We start from the raw sequence: 20,047 nt of genomic DNA, 5'->3' as shown, positions 1-20,047 counted from the left end.
CTACAGTTGAACTCCAGATGAAATGTGTGTTTGTATTTTAGGGGTCATGTTATATGAAACATAATACCTAATTACTCTCAGCACTGCAGCAGCTAGCCCTGCAGGAGTTTGCACAGGAGCTGAAAGCAGCTGCAAGAGGAGCATGGTCATCTGTCTCATACTCACCCTAGGATGCAGGCTCGCCTGCCCACCGGAAGGGTGACTGTAATCAACTGTATCATTCACTGTTAACTCTGTTTATTTGCATTTTAAAAATTAAACATATTATTTGTGGGACCGTGGCTGTTCCTCTTCTGAAAAGGCTTTTTTAGAAACACTGAGGTTTGAGTTTTCAAGTTTCACAGACAATGATCCTGTCACCTTACCATTCCCCAGCCCTGTTTAGTTAGCTTAAAGGATGTGAGCCAGGACTTGGAAGTCCTGGCTGCTGATTCAGTACACTGTCACTTCACTTATAATGTGACCAGACTAGGACCCTTTAGGGCTACTGAGTTTCTTCTATAGCTGCTGTGGGGCCTACCATTTCAGGGGACAAAATCAGCAATGGGTTGAAGCTTCTCCTTTCCCAATGTTTTCAGAGAAGTCTTTGTAGGAAGGACCTACTGCTAAAACAAACTGACAAGACTGTCTGTTTAGCCAACCTGGAAATGCCTTCTTTTATTTTATTATCAAACCTGAGCTCCTTGTTGAAAACCATAGTGTTTAAACTGCTGGGAAAATCTGAAGAGGATATAGCAGTCTTTACTGTGGGCAGTTCTGCTAAATGTGGGACATCACTTTTGATGGAATTTGAGGGTTGTGTCCTAATGCAAGTTACGTTTGGGGGATTTTTTTTTTCCTGATTTTTTTTTTTTCCCGTGCAGGTGGATGTTCCCAAGGCCTTGATTATTGTCGCAGTTCAGTGTGGCTGTGATGGGACATTTCTGCTGACCCAGTCAGGCAAAGTGCTAGCCTGTGGACTCAATGAATTTAACAAGCTGGGTCTGAATCAGTGCATGTCTGGAATCATCAACCATGAAGTGAGTACCCTCTTTGGTGCCTTAACCATACTGTCACAATTTCTCTTAGGTTGGAATTTCTTTGAGAATGCTATTGGTTAGTGACCGTGGAATTTTACCTAAGAATAAAGATTTTGCAGATACCATTTATTATGTTCAATGAAAGAAGCTAGCCATGAAAGAGTATACACCATGTGATTCCAATTATATGGAGTTTAAGAACAGGCAAAATCAACTTATGATGGCAGAAGTCAAAGTAGTGATTACTTCTGGGAAAAGGTATATGAGTATTAACAGAAGGGATCCTAGAATCATGGAAATGGTCTATATTTTGATCTGAGTGATGGTTTTACATTCATATACATACAGAAAAAATTTTCAATCTGTACAATATTTTATAATGTATTATGCCACAATAAATAAATTTATTACAAAGAATCAAGTGATGGAATTCAGGTACCTATTTCTACTCTATCACTGAAATAGGTACAAGAAAATTTACATGAAAAGAAACATTTTCTTTTTTTCTCTCTCTCTTTTTTTTTTTTTTTGAAAAGAAACATTTTCCTGTATCACCTCCCTGAAGAGTTTTTTTAGATTTATTGCTGCAAAATCACTGATCCTGTTCAGGCCTAGTGAATATAATTACCATTCACTTCCTTCAAGGATATCATGAAATTTACCACTGTTATTAAGACTTCATTTCCTTAAAAAAAAAAAAAAAAAAGACTTCATTTTCTCCTTATGTTAATATGATGAGTTTTTTTCATGTACTAAAGAATCAAATTAAGAGACAAAAGTTTTCAAGGGTGCCTGCCTGGCTCAGTTGGTGGAGTGTATAAGACTCTTAATCTCAGGGTCATGAGTTTAAGCCTCACTTTGGGCATGGAGCCTACTTTAAAAAACAGGGCACCTGGGTGGTTGAGCATTTGCCTTTGACTCAGGTCGTGATCCTGGGGTCTGGGGACCAAGACCCGCATCCGGCTCCCTGTGAGGATCCTGCTTCTCCCTCTGACTGTGTCTCTGCTTCTCTCTCTGTGCTTTTCATGAATAAATAAATAAATCTTAGAAAAATACAATAAATTTAAAAATGTAAAAAAAGAGAGAGACACACAAAAGTTTCCTGACTCAGGGAATAAGAGTTTTTAAGTGGGCCTCTTGGGTGGCTCAGTTGGTTAAGCATCTGACTCTCAGGTTATGATCTCAGGGTCTTGACATCAAGCCCTGCTTCAGGCTCTGTGCTCAACATGGAGTGTGTTTGTCCCTCTCCCTCTGCTTCACCCACCCACCACTCTCTCTGTCTCTCTCTCTCTCTCTCATAAATAAATAAAATCTTAAAAAAAAAAATGTTAAGCAATCTCTGAAGTAATGATTCTCAAATGGGAAAGTACAAATTTGGGGCAAGTCTGGGAAGGGTGTCTACATAGTTTGAAAAGGCATATTCAGAATTACCATTATTTGATTTGGGTTTTTATTATAATGTTAGGTTTGTTGTGAAATTTGAGAGGAATTTTTTAATGCTAATCTAAAGGGACACGGGTTTTAATATGTTGAGAACTCTGCCTTGTAGATGAAATTAGATCACAGTAAACTAGTTGCTTAATGGGCCAGAGAGCGTCCTCAATATTTTAATCCTTTGCCCTGCGTTTGTTAGTATGCAGTATCTATACCAAGACAAATGTCAATGGTTCTATCCTCATGTAGACAGATACCATCTGGGATATAGAGTTCATGTTTTGCATACTTACTCTTAGATTAGGAATCTAAAACTTTTGTTGTCAGAAAGTCCTGCTTCATACACTAATTAAATTCTCTGATTACATATATGAGCTTATTTTGTCTTGTATTCAATTGGATGAAAAGTTACCTGGCACATTTTTCTTAATAACAAATTTGCTTGAAAGCCCTTTTAGTCACCATGACAGCATTTTCAGCCTACTGTCCCTTCATTTTTACCTCATGAGTCTTTGCTTTCTGTTTTACCTTGTTTCAGGCATACCACGAAATTCCCTACACAACCTCCTTTACCTTGGCCAAACAGCTCTCCTTTTATAAGATCCGTACAATTGCCCCAGGCAAGACTCACACAGCTGCTATTGATGGTGAGTTGATTTACAACTTTTATACACAAGCCTTAGTAGCTCATGCTTTTTTTCCCGCTCAAGTGTTGGCTCTTCTTCTTCTTCTTCTTCTTCTTTTTTTTTTTTTTTTAAGATTTTATTTTTAAGTAGTCTCCATACCCAATGTGGGGCTCGAACCCACAATCCCAAGATCAAGAGTTGCACATTCTACTGACTGAACCAGCCAGGTGCCCCAAGTATTAGCTCTTCTTAACAATATATACATTCTGGGACACCCGGGTGGATGTTTAAGCATCTGCCTTCGGCCCTGGGTGTGATCCTGGAGTCCTAAGATCGAGTCTCACATCAGGCTCCCTGCATGGAGCCTGCTTCTCCCTCTGCCCATGTCTCTGCCTCTCTCTCTCTGTGTCTTTCATGAATAAATAAGTAAAATCTTTAAAAAAAAAAACAATATAACAATATATACATTCTTCTATTTACTTCCTGGCATCCAGTATTATCTCATTAACAAATTAGGCATTCAAGTAAATGTTTTTTTGGTAATGATTATAAATGCAGTCAGTATATCCCTTAATAAGAATGCCACGCCTATAATTCCAGACAACTACTGCCTTTAATTAGTGCCATTTAGGAGTTTACTAAGGTAGTATCCATTTTCTACATGCAAAATACAATATTAGGGAGAAAGTACAATATTGAATCACTTCCTGGGTCAGATTGGTCATAGATCTAGATACCTTAGCTTCCCTGGGTACAAGATTGTGTGGCTGGCTTTCTATTTGTATACACTTAACAACCAGAAGCTAGTCCATGGAACTCTACATTGACTGCATTTTCCCCTCTGTTCTGTGCCCCATTTGTGCCTGTTTATTTGTTTTTATTCTCTCTTAGAGCGAGGCCGGCTGCTGACCTTTGGCTGCAACAAGTGTGGACAGCTGGGCGTTGGGAATTATAAGAAGCGTCTAGGAATCAACCTGTTGGGAGGACCCCTAGGTGGGAAGCAAGTGATCAGGGTCTCCTGCGGTGATGAGTTTACCATTGCTGCCACTGATGGTGAGTCTGTACACACCATTTCAAGCTTTCTGGATGGCTGGCTATATTTTAATGTTTGGCAGGGAAAGAGGTGGACTGGTTATTTAGATAGCTGAATCATACACTTTTTATTTACATTAAATTGGTGTCCAATTGTTATGCATTTGGAGCTTCATTAACTTCATGTGTTCAACATAGTGATTATTTAAAATAAAACAGATTTCTAGGTAATGGCAAAGTTAATATTCTAAATTCTTTTTATTACTTTAAATATTTTGGTTAAACGTTTTAAGAATTTGGGGTGCCTGGGTGGCTCAGTCAGTTAAGTGCCTTCAGCTCAGGTCATGATCTCAGGGTCCTGGGATCGAGCCCCAAGTAGGGCTCCCCGCTCAGTGGGGAGCCTGCTTCTCCCTCTGTTCTTCTCTACCTTGTTCTTTCTCTCTTTCAGATAAATAAAATAAAATCTTTAAAATAAATAAATAAATGTTTTAAGAATAATTAAATATCTACATAAACCTAGCCCTACACCATGTTGTTTTCAATAAATGTTGGCTGGGTGACTGGAGAGAACAACATAATCTAACCTTGCTCCTTGGCCAGCCTCAGCCACACTGCAGTGATGTTCTCAGGAACTGCTAAGGTTTGAAGGGCTGAATACTGTGTGTTTCTCAGCTTCCAGAATTGGAATTGGCCTAACTGAATTTTCTTCTTTTTTCCTCTCATTGCTCTTTCTTCTCCACAGCATCTTGCTCCTTTCACCACTCTTCTTTACCACCACTTGAGCTAGTCTTTATTCCCTTCCCTCTCTATTCTGCTTTTTAAAATTTTTTCTGTATCACCTGAACTTTTTTGATTGTTGTAGCCACTTCTTTCTGTGACTACTGAACAACAAATCACATTTCATTTTCTTATCTTTTGACTCATTTCAGTTCTTGTTGCTTATGATCTAAAATGTCTGTTTCCTCTTAGTCTGTGCCTACTGTATATACATGAGGGATCCAGGGACAGTGTCAAATAAGTACTCTGTTACCGTATTTAATTAAGTGAACCAGCTTTTGGGGTTAACCTTCTCCACTTGTCCCAAAATGAGGGATTTTAGGGAGCAAACTTAAGGTCAGATTAGATCAATGGAAATGCTACCTAGAAAGACAGAGTGAGGGTGTCACTGAGGATTAAGTGCTGCAAGTCAAGTAGCACTTCCTGACAGAGCCTCAAGAAGGTGATATTTCTTCAGTACATCTGTGTCCTTCACAAGGTCAACTCAGAATGAGGAATGTAGAGTTGAATTCCATGGCTGGGCATATTACCTCCTAATAAATGTTTCTGTACTTCTCTGAACTATACTCTATCTCTTACACAGCCAACATAAACTGAGTGCCTACTATGTTCCAGGTCCACTTTCAGGCTCTGAGAATATAAAAGTGAGTCTCAGTAAGCCCCTATCTTTAAGGAGCTCACAGTCTAGTAGGGTAGGAGAGACATTCATATCAACAGATTAGTATAGGCAAATAGATCAGGTGCCATTGATAGTGATATCTGATCCCTCTAAACCTGGAATGCCCAGAACTCAATTCTTCTATCTCCCCCACTGTCTCCCTTAAGTTCCCCATATTCAGTGATGGCTTTATATCACCACCCCTGAACTCCAGGTTGTTATTCATCAGCCCCTGGACTTTGATGTCTAAAGGTAGGGTGGCTTTAAAGCTCAGTTTTCCCAGGTAAGTCCTCATTCATGCTTAATGTCCAGGCTTAATCATTAATAGTACCCCTTTTCATTAAAAAATGCTCTGATTTAGATAAGTTATAGGCATCTCAGACAAACTAGTATTAATATAGTAAAAATCAGACTTTTGATTTTCTGCCCAAATCTGTTCCTCCTACACCTTTCCTATCTCACTAAATGGCAGTTTCATTCTATACTCCGCATCCCATCTATCAGCAAATCCTATTGATTATCTTCATAGTATATCTGACCCATTTCCCACCATCTTTACTCCTACAACTGGTCTCCCTTCTTCTACCTGTGGTCCCTTGCAATTGATTCTCCTCATGGTAGTCTTTTGGATCCTTTTTTTTTTTTTTAATTTTTTTAAAAATTTATTTATGATAGTCACAGAGAGAGAGAGAGAGAGAGAGAGAGAGGCAGAGACATAGGCAGAGGGAGAAGCAGGCTCCATGCACCGGGAGCCCAATGTGGGATTCGATCCCGGGTCTCCAGGATCACGCCCTGGGCCAAAGACAGGAGCTAAACTGCTGCGCCACCCAGGGATCCCCCCTTTTTTTTTTTTTAAGATTTTATTTATTTATTTGAGATAGAGCATGTATGCATGTGTGTGCACACACACACACAAGTGTCTAGGAAGAGGCAGGGGGAGAGGTAAAGGTGTAGAGGTAGAGAATCTCAAGCAGACTCTATGCTGAGCTCATAGCTTGAGCAGGGCTTGATCTCAGGATGTGAGTCAAAACCAAGAGTCAGATGCTTAACCAACTGAACCACCCAGGTGCCGCTACTCTTCAGAACTTCCAAAGAATTCCTATCTCAGTAAAAACCAAAGTCATTACAATGGCCTATATATGGCCCTACACAACCAGGACCCCACCTACCTCCTGACCTCTTCTCTGACCACTGTCTCCTCTCTTATTTTGTTCCAGCTGTACGGGCCTTCACATTCCTTATTCGTGATACTCATGTTACCCACATAGGACCTTTGCAGTTACTATTCTCTCTGCCTGAAAAGCTCTTCCCTTAGATAGCCACATCGTTCTCTTTTTCTCTCACTTCAATCAGATCTCTGCTCAAATGTTGACAGGTACTTCTCTGACACCCTATCTAAAATAATCATACCCCACTATTCTTTTACCACTTTTCTTTACCATTTATCCTCCATTCATAACATTTATGACTACCAGGCTTATTAGACACTTGACTGATCAGTCTCCTCCAACTAGAATGTCAGTTCCACAAGGGCAAATGACCAACAAAAGCTGAATGAGTCAATGAATGGATGGATGGATAGATGGATGGCAGTACATAGGAGAAGTGGTCATTTTTACAAGGTTGGCATCAGGAATCATTTAAGTTTTGTTTATGGAAATAAACCACTTTCCCTTGTTTTGTACATAGTGGAAAATCTTTCTAACTCTAGGACATAAAGATGGGGAACCCAAAGAATAGGGAAGTCAGTTTTCTATTAAACTATCTGCTGTTTGATTTTTTTTCTAGATAATCACATTTTTGCCTGGGGCAATGGTGGTAATGGCCGCCTGGCAATGACCCCCACAGAGAGACCACATGGCTCTGATATCTGCACCTCATGGCCTCGGCCTATTTTTGGATCTCTGCATCACGTCCCAGACCTATCTTGCCGAGGCTGGCACACCATTCTCATTGTTGGTAAGGGTTTCATATATTAGGCTTGGGGTGGATTTGACAGAGAGTAGACTCATACCTAAGACTCTGATGGTCACATTCTTCGAAACCGAAGTGTCCTGAAGAAAAGAGGCTGTTCCTATAAGTCTCATAGCAGTGACACCATACCTAGTGGTGGGACAGAACACTGTCATTGCCTGAGCTTTGCTGTTTGCTACCTTCTGACCATATTTTAACATGATAACTTTGGGCTCTGCCACTTTTGCTATAAAATTGTTATCTCTAGTTGTCTTCAAATTGTTGGTTGTCTGTATTCATGCTTTTGTGAGAAACATTCAGGATACCTTTAAAAAGAAACTAAATCATATCTGTTTTCTGCATAAAGATTACTGTCATGAACTAAATTATAAAAGCCTGTGTAAAGGTTTCCAAGTCCATTCTTTTGGATCAGTGGTTTACAACCTAAGCTGCACATTAGAATCCCCCAAGGAGCTTTTAGAAATCCACTGTCCTGACCAATTAAATCAGAATATCTGGGATGGGACCTTGGTGTTGTTACTATTTAAAGCTTCCCAGGTAATTCCAAAGAACAGTTAAAGTGGAGAATTGCCACTCTACATAGTGAATATAGTTAGAGTAGCTAGTAGTGCTTTAATATCTAGAATAATAAGTAATTATAAAGTTACCTGGAAGGAGGGATAGCTGTTATCTCATAGATTAACTCCCTATTCTAGTCTTCTCACTTTTCCTGCCTATAGCTATTTATGATGCTTACCTACTGAATATTTTTCCTCAGAGAAAGTGTTGAATTCCAAGACCATCCGTTCCAATAGCAGCAGCTTATCCATCAGAACTGGTAAGTGGCAGTGTCTCAGGTACCAGCGGTTTTTCTGTACTGTAGGTCTTTGATTCCAGCAGTCTCCAAAAAAAGGAAATGGGAAATATCTTTGGGAAATGAGGAATACGGTGATCAAGAGAAAGGATCATATTTTGGTGGATTTCACAATAAGCTATGACTTTTATTACATTGTGGTCAGAGAGAGAGTACATCTTTGCCAAACAAGCATATGGAAGTAATTAAGTGGCTTGCCCAACATTGTAATGTGGCTATGTATTTTTTCTTTCCTTACCATGCTAGGGGCTATGGGTTCTGTCTGCTTTTTACTTCCACCGTATTCACAGGGTTATTCCAGCCTATAGAAACAGTCCTTCAAAACAGGCCCTCAGAATTAAAAGTTGGCTAAACTTTCAGTGTGGTTAGGAAAATCAACCCAAAGCTCTCTGATAGTTTTCCTTTGGCTGCTTTCTGCATTGTTCTCTGTTATTTGAGACTATGCCAGAAAACGAAATCTGTGTTCCTTTTTGGTTAGCCATTTGCTCTGAAGTACCTTTACTCTTCAGGATCTCAGAACCTGGATTCTGTTAGTTTGTAGAATCAAAGCAGATAAAGACTTGGAATAAAAGCAGATTAATCCCCAAATAGAAAGTTTAAAGTCTGATCTGGACTTGTACTCTAGTCACACACACATACATCATACATTTTATTCATTTCCTTTAGTACTCTGTTGCTCAGCATTTACCTGTGCATGTTAATATCGGTCACAAATGATAAAATTTCTTTTTGCTAAACGCAGCTGTTCTCTTACAGCTTTGTTTTGGTGGAACAGTATTTAACGGAAAAAATAAAATTAAAAGCACATATCCATTGGCTGGAAAATGTTAACTCCATAAGGGCAGGAATGTTCATCTTTTTAAATTTGGTAGTTTTATCCACAATGCCTAGAAGAGTGCCCGGCAAATGGTGAATACTGAATAAATATTTGCTGGTTGAATGTGTTTTTACCATCCAATGTAATATTCTACAAGAGTGGAGATGAACATCTACAAATAGTTCCCTAATGTAAAATGTAAAAAGCAAGTTGTAGCAGATTATAACGTTCAAAAACAAGCCAAATTAATATATTGCTTAAGGATACATAAATCTTTGATGATTTTTTTTTAAAGAAGAAATGATAAATATAGAATAAAATCAGTAGTTACATCTAGGTAGGAGGCCAGAGAAGGAAGGAATTCACAAGGCAGGTGCAATACAGGTAGCGTTTTAGTTCAGCACTGTCTCATATATCTTTCTGCAGCAGTGGAAATGTTCTATGTCGTTGTTGTCCCACACTTGAAAAGTAGCTATTGAAGGAACTGGAATTTTATTTTATTTAAATTTTAATAGCCATATATGACTAGTGACTACCCTATTGGAAAGTACAAATCTATTTCTTCAAGTTATAGATTCATGTTTTGTTTTGTTAGGTGTCAAAACTTACACATATATTAAAAAATATTATATTTCAGATGTAACCTAATTTTTAAAAGCCATTTAAAACAAAGCAAGCTTCAGAGCTTTTGTTGGCAGCTACAGTTCTGCTGCTTCAGTAGGATCACAGTGTAGCAGTCAGTCTGCAAACCACCTATATAGTTAGTGATCATAAATAGTCCTTTACATTTAACTTTTTTTTTTTTTAAGATCTACTTATTTATTCATGAGAGACACAGGCAGAGGGAGAAGTGAGCTTCCTGCAGGGAGCCCAATGTGGGACTCAATCCCAGAACTCTGGGATCACGCCCTGGGCTGAAGGCAGACACTCAAACCACTGAGCCACCCAGGCATCCCTACATTCAACTTTGGAATATACAATGCAATTATTTTTTTTAGCTTTGACAAATTTACTTTCTTAAATATATATATATACATATATATATATATATATACATATATATATATATATATTTTGGCCCATATTAAAATTCAGTTTCATTTTCTGATTACACATCAGCTAGTTTTCATTTCATTAAGGTAACTTGGAATATGCTGCATGATATGAAAGAACCAACCGACCAACCGTCATATTTTAAAAATTCTTACAAATAGTTATCAAGGAACTTAATAAATGTAATGATTGAAGATTTCTCCAGAAAGAAGGTAGTGTGAGTTTATCTGGCAGCTTTAAGATGTGTTTGGCTCAAATGTGAAAGAGCTTTGTTTTTATATGAAACCTTGATGAGCCTTGGTGGAGAATGCTGGAGTCTGGATGTATCTATTAAAGCCTGGGTGGTAGATTCAGCTATGGTTGGGATGATTGTTGAGTAATGCTTTAGAACATTGATAATTTGCTGTGGATATAGAGATAAGTTTGGGATATAAAAGTGAATTATCATTATGAAGATACTGATGTTCAATACCTTATGTAAAAACTAAAAATTTAGTCCCAAATATCTGACCTGCACTATTGCTACTACCTCATGCGACTCTAGGAAGCTCTCCAGGAGTCAGCAGAGCTGTAAGATCATAAATCTTTCTTGCTACATAGCAAGGCTCTCTCTTTCTGTGCTGTGTATCTGTCAGTGGTTCAGAGCTCTAGCCCAGGAGGCGGCGGCGGTGGGGGAGAAGAGGAGGACAGTCAGCAGGAATCTGAAACTCCTGATCCAAGCGGAGGCTTCCGAGGAACAATGGAAGCAGACCGAGGAATGGAAGGTTTAGTCAGTCCCACGGAGGCCATGGGGATCAGTAGTGGGGCCAGCAGCTCCTGCCCTGGCTGGCTTCGAAAGGTAATTCCTTTGGTAGAGGTATCTGGAAAACATCAGGCCCTTTGCAGCAACTAGAGAGGCGTTCTCAGCATCTCTCCGTGCCCCATGCCCTGTTCAAGTGTGTGTGTTGCAGCAGGAATCAAGGTTTCTGATTTCTACCTGGGACGAAATTACCAAATCTCTAATCCTTTTTTCTTCCTTACATGAAGAGACCCAAAATGTTCTCATACCTTTATTACTTACAATGTAAATTAAGAAAACCTTCCTTGAAGGCAGTTTTTGTAATGCATGTGTGCAAAAATTGAGCTTAGAGATTTTGTACTGTGATTTGTAGAAGTGGAACATTGGGTCAGCCAGAATGTTTTACAGCAGAGAGATGGGTTATGAAAGTTGAAGTGCAGACAGTAAAAATGTTGGAGTATATTTATTTGGATGGAAAGTTGGTTACAACATGTGGCTGGGCAGATAAAGATGGAAAACCTTTGCAGCAGGACCCCATTCTCTTAGAGTATATGTAATGCTTACAAGAATGTCTGCTATGAAGACTAAATACAGCGTTGCTCATTTTAACAGTGCTTATCTGGGGGATCCCTGGGTGGCTCAGCGGTTTGGTGCCTGCCTTCAGCCCAGGGCGTGATCCTGGAGTTCTGGGATCGAGTGCTGCGTCGGGCTTCCTGCATGGAGCCTGCTTCTCCTTTGTGTCTCTGCCTCTCTCCCTCTGTGTCTCATGAATAAATAAATAAAATCTTTTTTTTTAATAATAAATTTATTTTTTATTGGTGTTCAATTTACCAACATACAGAATAAAATAAAATCTTTAAAAAAATTAACAGTGCTTATCTATGAGTAATGGAATTGCTGGTCCTTTTTTATCTGTTATTTTCTCATTTTCTACAGTGAGCATTTGTAGTTTGTGAAATTTTAAATTTTTACCAAAAGAAAAAGAATCTAAGAAATTTATTATTTTTTTAAAAGATTTTTTATTTTATTTATTCATGAGAGACACACAGAGAGACAGAGAAAGAGAGGCAGAGACACAGGCCAGAGGGAGAAGCAGGCTCCATGCAGGGAGCCTGACACGGGACTCGATCCCTGGTCTCCAGGACCAGGCCCGGGGCTGAAGGCAGGCACTAAACCACTGAGCCACCTGGGTTGCCCGAATCTAAGAGATTTAAAGCTGTCCTTTTAGGACAACTAAACTCGGTAGCCAGTTCGGAGAATGAGTGGAGGATGCAGCACACTTTTGTTTCAGCCTCAGCCTTGAGCAGCCTGGTCAGTGGCCTCACTGTCATCACCTTTGAGCTTCCCAGCTCACTGAATAGCCCATGTAGAATAAGTGTGTCAGGGAGACGTGCCACATGCCCCAAACTGTGTTCTTGAATTTGAGTTCGAATTCGCATCTCTGTTACTCTTTTGAGGAAGCGGTGGCTTGCTCTTTACAGGTACAGTGAGCTGTGTGGAACCCACAACTGTCATGCCCCACTAGAGGGTGCTGATGTCACAATAGAGTGAAAGCTGTAGCAAGAATTGGGGAGAAAGAAAACAAACAGCTCAAACAGAACTGATGAGATTTTTTTCTCTTAGGAGCTGGAAAATGCAGAATTCATCCCCATGCCTGACAGCCCATCTCCCCTAAGTGCAGCTTTTCCAGAATCTGAGAAAGATACCCTGCCATATGAGGAGCTACAAGGACTCAAAGTGGCCTCTGAAGCTCCTTCGGAACACAAGCCCCCAGTAGGAGCCTGGGTAACTGAACTCTTTGCCTTTGAATCACAACTAAGTAAACAGAGAGCTTTCCCCACTTCTGGCTGCACCATCTCCTCTAGCCTTCTCGGTCTCCCAAGGCCTTATATCAACTCATTATACTGTTTGGTAGTGCTTAAAGCCTCTGCCCTAGGCTTAACTGAGCTGCCTTGGAAAAGTATTGACCCTTTCCCATTCCTGATGGGCTAACAGCTTTCTACACCAGAGGACCATCTTTCTTTTCTCTCTTCCTCAGAAATACCAAAATTAAATTTCCAAAATTCAGATCCAGTTTTTTTTGACACTACTAGTGTGGTGGTTTGGAGGCTCTGAATATGAGTAAGAAATAATGCTTATAGTCTAGTGAGGGAGCCACACATATGTGCCTGACCTTGGCAGATATTAAATTGTGGTAAATTCCTTAATCAAATGTAAGCCCCAGGGGTAATCAAGCTTTTTCTATAAAGGGCTACATAGTCATTATTTTAGGTTTTATGGATCATACAGTCTCTTCTGCAACACTGCTGACATTGTAGCACAAAAGCAGCCATAGATAGTACATAATGAATGAGCATGATTATGTTCCAATAAAACTTCATTTACAAAAATAGGCAGTAGGCCGGATTTGGCCCATGGGCTATCATTTACTGACCCTTCCTATAAATAAAGTACAGTAGAAGAAGGGAGAAAAATCCAGACTAGAAAAGATGTAATAAAACCTTTGAAACTTCAAGGTAAATGTTTAATTCCTCTAATTAGCTTTCTTGAATTATGTTGGCAGTCCTGTTTACTGAACACCTTCCAAATGTCTTCTAAAGTGTGACCTACTACATTTCATGAACTGTGATCAGAAAGACTCATTCCAAACCATATCATGCCTTCCCCTACTTCAGCATTTTCAGTGGGATGATATTAATGCACTTTAAATTTGTTTGCCAAGTTCTCCAAAACAGAGGATTGTTCTTTTGTGTTAGCATAACAGAGACGGAGGCACTAAGAGTTGTCTTGTCTTGTGAAGTTGGAGCCAGGTGCTACTGTATACCCAGCATTTTCTGCTTTTACATTTCCTTTATGTGTCCCTATGTTACTTTAAAAGTAAAATCTAAAAAAAAATAAATAAAAAATAAAAATAAAAAAAATAAAATCTGATACCATTTAGAGGAAGGTTAAATGGGGCAGCTGTGGTGTCCAGGTAGAATGCCTATGACCTCTCTGCTCTCCTTAGCCACCTCGGCTGAATCCTGCAGAGACATGTGCTGGGAAGGCAACGCCATTAACTCCTACCTGTGCGTGCAGCACTCTTCAGGGAGAGGTTGAGAGATTGCAGGGGCTGGTGTTAAAGTGTCTGGCTGAACAACAGAAGCTACAGCAAGAAAACCTCCAGATTTTTACCCAACTACAGAAGCTGGACAAGAAATTAGAAGGAGGGCAGCAGGTGAGAGCACTAAAAGAATAATTCAATTTCTAATTCTGTTTTGAAGAATCAAAGAAACAAAACACCAAGAACTGAAATAGACTTATTCCTTTGCAAGTACTTATCTTTTGATGATGTAACTTTTGTAATTAATCCCAGCAGCCCTGGGCCTTGTTTCAGGTGCCTGGGTTAAATCATTTTCATCATCTGACTTCCGTTGTTTTTTGCTACTCTGTTTTTTTCTTTTACTTTTTATTATGAAAAACTTTAAGCATCACAATTCAGTGAACAGTCATCTATCCACCATCTAGATTCAACAATTATTAACATGTTGCTTCTTTTAAATGTCTGCATGTGTGTTTAAAATATATGGGGGTATATATATCTGTATTTAAAATATCTGTGGGTGTATGTGTGTATATATTTTGCTAAACCATTTTCAAATAAATTATAAAAGTTATGACATAGGCCCCCTAAATACTTTCTTATACATACCCAAAAATAAAGACATTCACTCTCCCAGATAACTGGCAAACTATTATCACACATAAAACAGTTTACACTAATCCAGTACCCAGTTGATAGCCCAATTTTCCCACAAAAATGTCCTTTATAACTTTTTATCAAACCAGAATCCAGTCAAGATCCCTACATTACATTGTTATGTATGTCTCGTTTATTTTTATCTGGAATACTTTGTTCTACTACTCTCCCCCTTCCCTTTTTAAAAAATTTTCATGCCATTGACTTGAAGAAACAGGGTCATTGTTTAACAAAATGAGCCACATTCTGGAGTTGTCCTCTATTTTCTTGGGACATTATCTAATTTGTTCTTTTGTCACCCTGTCATTTTTTTTTATTTTTTTATTTTATTTATTCATGAGAGACACAGAGAGAGAGAGAGAGGCAGAGACACAGGCAGAGGGAGAAGCAGGCTCCATGCAGGGAGCCCGGTGTGGGACTAGATCCAGGACCACAGGATCACGACCTGGGATGAAGGCAAGCGCTAAACCGCTGAGCCACCCAGGGATCCCCACTCTGTCATTTCTGTAAACCGTCATTTCTATAAACTTAAGGCCTGATTAGATTTAAATTAAACATTTTTCGTAAAAATATTTCACAGGTGTTGCTGTTTGCCTTGTTGTTTTAGAACGCAAGTGGAGTGGGGGGAGGGCCTGGGGGGGGAGAGAGACAGAATCTCAAGCGGACTCCCCATTGAGTGCAGAGTCCGACACGGGGCTCAATCCCATGACTGAGATCATGACCTGATCAAGAGTCACAAGCTTAACCGACTGAGCCACCAGGTGCCCCATTTGCATTGTTTTTTAAAAAGCCATTGTATTCCTCTATTTAGAGTGAACCAGGAAAGGGAAATAAGGTTCAACCTTTGGCTTTGCCATTTACCAGTTTTATGTGTCTGGACCAAATTACTTGGTTTCTGTGAGTCCTAGTTTCTCACCTAAAAGAGGAAAGAATACCATCTACCTTGCATGGTTGTTTTGATGAATGAGAACGAAATCATGTCTATGAAAGTACTTTGGAAAGTAACATACTCACTTGAGGTAAGCATGGGGTGATTGGCAGCTATAGCAGCAGGAAGATTATTTAGCTTAGGACTGTCTCAGTTTAAAATTGAGTGTTCTACATTCCAGAAAACCCTACAGTCCTAGGCAAACGGTCATCCTACCCGCAATGAGTGTAAAGGTGTGGACTTTATTTAAGGTAGCATTGTTAAAGTATCATCTAAGGTAGTATTATGAGCTTGTCACAAAACTGTAGCTACAGGTCCTTGGAGGTCAACATTAGAAACCTAGTCCTAAACTGCTATGACTGGTGGTGGTATTGTTAATACAATACTGTGTTTTGTTTGGACAGGTGGGGATGCATTCCAAAGGAACTCAGACAGCAAAAGAAGAGATGGAAATGGATCCAAAGCCTGACTTAGATTCAGATTCCTGGTGCCTCCTGGGAACAGACTCCTGTCGACCCAGCCTCTAGTCTCCTGAGCCTGTATGGCCTCCAGGAAACTGGGATCCAAAGAACTTCACAGCACACTTACTGAATGCAGAGAGCGCTTTCCTGGCTTTGTTCACTTGCAGACAAGGAGTGCAAGGCGGAGGCTCTGAAGCACTTTCCGTGTACACTTGGGGAGTGGCATGGCCTGTTAGATAGGATCTAGGAGTGGTTTTGTTTCGGAGAATGGAAGGGCCCCATGGCCCTGGCTTTGTCCTCAGTGACTGCCATAGCAACAGCAGCTCTGTACCTCATCTGGTGATCCCACCTTTGAAGAGGAGACAAAATGCTCACCTTAATTTTGTTGGTAGCAGCTTATGTCCCGTTTATCATTTCACCATTACTTGGAAGCTGCCTTGGGAATCCAGCACCAGGCATTGCACCTCTGGGTGGAGGAGGGAAAAGTGTAAAACTCGAGTGGGCTGGAACCAGGTGGGGCCCATCCAGTCATCTGGAGAGTGCTGAAGTGGTAAAGCCCTCTCAGGAGCCCTGAGTCTGGGAAAGTACGTCTGGTGGAGTCAATCTAGGACTTGTTTTCAGAAAGTTCAGTTACTTTGCATTAGCCAAATGCTTTAGGAGGAAAAGTGGGTTTAGACTGCTTTTCCTCTGAAGGTTGATTAAAATGTCTTCAGTGAGGAGGAGACAAAGGCTAGGTCCCTCCTCATCACACAGCTGGGGTTGCTGTCTGTGGCCATTGCAGTTTGGATTTCCTAATTTTGGAAGGTACCTCTAAAAGGTGAGGTATCCCATAGAGAATTGAGTCAGTGGGGCAATAGGAATGACCTTAAGAGAAAACCATGAGGGAGAGAGGTCCTCCTTTAGCTGCCTCTACTTGGTATCTTTGGGAAGGTCTAGAGTACCTCTGCCTTCGTGGCTCTTAGGGTTCTAACCTCAACTTCAGCAGCCCCAACCACTCCCTTTCTGTATGTCTAGTCAGTATTTGTCCCCTTTTGGTGTTTTATGAAGCCATATCAGTGAATCTGTATCATCTTTCCTACTTGAGTGGCCCAAAGCCGGAACAAACCTGGTAGTCCCTGAAGCCTAACAGGACAGGTAGGAGCTATCAAGTGAAAGGAATTTGGCTGATCCCACAGTCATTGTGTCCTTATAGACAAGAAGCAAGCCAGCTTTCCCAAAGAGAGAGTGTCCTCAAAGCTTTTGATAGTTTTACTTAAGGATGTCAACTTTGTGTTTTCACCTCGCCTTATAAAATGTTCCTTTAGTATTTTGGGTCATAGGAGTTGCCTTGATGAGTCTCACATGCCCCCTCCTTAGAAGCCACTAAATTACTTTTTGTTTCATTTTCCCCAAACCAAAAAATGAATGTTTAATATCTCTTTAACATTTTGGAAGGACCTGTGCGATGGAAATTTTGCCATTTCCCTGAAACTGGTGGTGTAAAGGCTGATGCTTGGGGAAAACCCCATGGCTGGGGATGGGCAACTCTGTTCAATGGGATGTCTTTGGTTTGATGTTCCCATTGTTTTCTCAATTCTGGGAAGCCTAGTACAATGGTACTAATGTAATCACTAAAGCCTTTTCTTAAAATAAGGGAAGGGGCCAACCCTGGATTAAAGTTACAAGTTCTGGGGACTTGGGGGTTTGCTGTAAACCCTAACTGTGGGTTTTGGTTCATCATGTAAATGCACCTTTGTTTTTTTTTAAGGACTGACTGGCTCTTCATGTTCCTGTATCCCTCATACTCACCATCTCAGCAGGACTGAGAGGCAGGCTCAGTTTGGGTGTTAATCCTGAGTATTGCTTCTGCTGTGGAACTGAGGAACAGGGGCACGTTGCTGAGACAGGGGTGGGAGTGAGCATTGAAAGGAGGGGTGAGCCCTGCTCTTGTTCCAGAGGGGAGCCATTCTCTAGCAGGGGAACACTGCTCATTTTCTCTAGCATGTTCCCATGGGAAGTCTAGTTTGCTGTTAATCTGGCTGAGAATCTGAGTTCTGTGCCTTAGAGACAATTTGCACTTTACCAAATTGTGCCTGGGACAGCCGTATGATTTTTCCCACCAAATAGCTATGCAAACAGAAACCAATTCAAAGGTGGCAGCCATGCATTAGATAAAAAGTGAAAGGTTAGGCAGCAGCAATGCCTTTGAATGGTTTTCTGTAGCTAATTCTCTTGGAGTTTGTCCTGCTTTTCTTCTTTCTGCAGTGCTAGGTGTTTTCAGTTTCCCAGTAGTATTGCTTTTGAGTTATAGTATAACCTGAGTTATTCCTCTGCTCTGACATTGTTGCTGAAGAACTAGCTCATTGTTAGCCAGATGTTTGAAAGGTTGAGGGTGGAGTGGTTTGGCATTTCTGTTTTAAATAAACATTTAAACTCTCAGTCAGTGCTATGCCTGCGCATGGACCTTAGTCACTGGGATGAAACACCCAGATTCTAGGCCTTCATGAATCTTTGATTCAATGAGTCTTTATCTAAATAAATAAAAGACCTTGTAACAGAAACAACACAAGGAACATTTGCACAAATAATCTTTGCTTTCTTCCAGTTTCTTTTTCTTGCTCACAGTATCATTTCTGCTGCTACAACTTTTTCTCCCCAGACTTCTCAAATATAGTGCTTAAAATGCAGAGGGAAGGAAAAAAATGAGCCACTGAAAGAGGAAGGAAGGATCATTTCTTGTACTCACCTCCTGAATCACAGTGGACTTTTTCAAGTGATAATGTGTGTCTACGTTTACAAAATTGTTTTCCCTCAAAGAAGGTGAACTGTATTTGGTCTCCCTGGCATTGCACAGCCAAGTTATCACTTCTCTTGGCTGAGCATTTCACTAAAGTTTAAAGCAAAAGTGGCCTTAAACTCACATTTCATTTGATTTGCCATATATTTGGAAACCTTCATAATAGAAACAACAGCTCTGGAGTGAGGATGTATTATAAATAAATTCTTTCAAATGAGTATCCCTGGGCCTCCAAAGAAGTATTCTTCATTAGTGTCAGGCCAGACTGGGCTGTAGTCAGGACTATAAAACATGTTCCTTCCTACCACAAAGCCAAAAATCATTTATTACTTCAATGATTAACTACGGAAATAAACATGCTGATCACTAAACCTCTCAGAATTGGGAACATTAGAGAGAAAAACATTATATCACATCTCTGCTATCTCCTTTGTAGTCATGAAGAATGATAAATTGACCAAAAGCAAATGTTGGCCAAAAGGTACCATGCTGCATTAAATACACTGCTGTTAAGGAGTATCTCAGCACGTCTGCACAGTCTGCATACACTTTTATGTGAAGTGAGTTTCACTATGAGATTTTTCCCCCATTGCTTAACCTTTTGAACTTTAAAATTTATAACATTTGCTTGTACTGAAGGCTCCTGGATAAAGTATAACACACAGACAGTAACAAGTAGCATTATCCACTGTCATCCAGGAAGGGACTTAGATAGCAAAAGGGTTCTGACCTCTTCCCAAAAATCAGATCGAGCTAAATGTAAAAGACTCCTAGATAGTCCTAACCTAATCAAAGCCTACACATGTTGAAATCAGAGGGAACACTGAGGCATTGACTATTGCGTTATTGTCCAGCAATATAAGAATGAGTAACTGCTTCCTGTCTACAGAAAGCACTCCCCACACATATATGTGTTCTCCCCAGAGGGTCCTGATCTGTGAACTTAATCACATCATCCAGGGATCCCAAACTCAAGCGCCTGTGGGGCTGGGCAGAAAAGGCAAATAAGTGCAGCATGCCAGGCGGGACTTGTGATCTGCAAGGTCAGACCATCTGAAGGACCACGTGGTTGGGGCTATGCAGGATTGCTGGCCTGGTATTTCCAGAACTTCTGGCTTTTCA

At 40.3% G+C, this 20,047-nt stretch overlaps 1 protein-coding gene across 1 annotated transcript in view; it reads left to right on the top strand.

Annotated features, from left to right (window-relative positions):
* NEK9 (NIMA related kinase 9) overlaps window positions 1–19,145 on the top strand; it is a 37,990-nt gene extending 18,845 nt beyond the window's left edge. Inside the window, exons 14-22 of the mRNA XM_077910017.1 lie at window positions 864–1,019; window positions 2,992–3,100; window positions 3,971–4,132; window positions 7,335–7,505; window positions 8,278–8,337; window positions 10,879–11,081; window positions 12,645–12,806; window positions 14,029–14,238; window positions 16,093–19,145. Of these exons, the coding sequence (XP_077766143.1) occupies window positions 864–1,019; window positions 2,992–3,100; window positions 3,971–4,132; window positions 7,335–7,505; window positions 8,278–8,337; window positions 10,879–11,081; window positions 12,645–12,806; window positions 14,029–14,238; window positions 16,093–16,215 (1,356 nt within the window). The 3' untranslated portion in view covers window positions 16,216–19,145. The remainder of the gene's footprint in view (window positions 1–863; window positions 1,020–2,991; window positions 3,101–3,970; window positions 4,133–7,334; window positions 7,506–8,277; window positions 8,338–10,878; window positions 11,082–12,644; window positions 12,807–14,028; window positions 14,239–16,092) is intronic.
* Window positions 19,146–20,047: the final 902 nt, after the last annotated feature.

Source organism: Canis aureus, chromosome 9 (genome assembly GCF_053574225.1).
Source record: "Canis aureus isolate CA01 chromosome 9, VMU_Caureus_v.1.0, whole genome shotgun sequence".
NCBI classification, from domain to species: Eukaryota; Metazoa; Chordata; class Mammalia; order Carnivora; family Canidae; genus Canis; species Canis aureus.
Note: the sequence above shows the minus strand (reverse complement) of the source record. Positions and strands in the feature narration are given on the sequence as shown.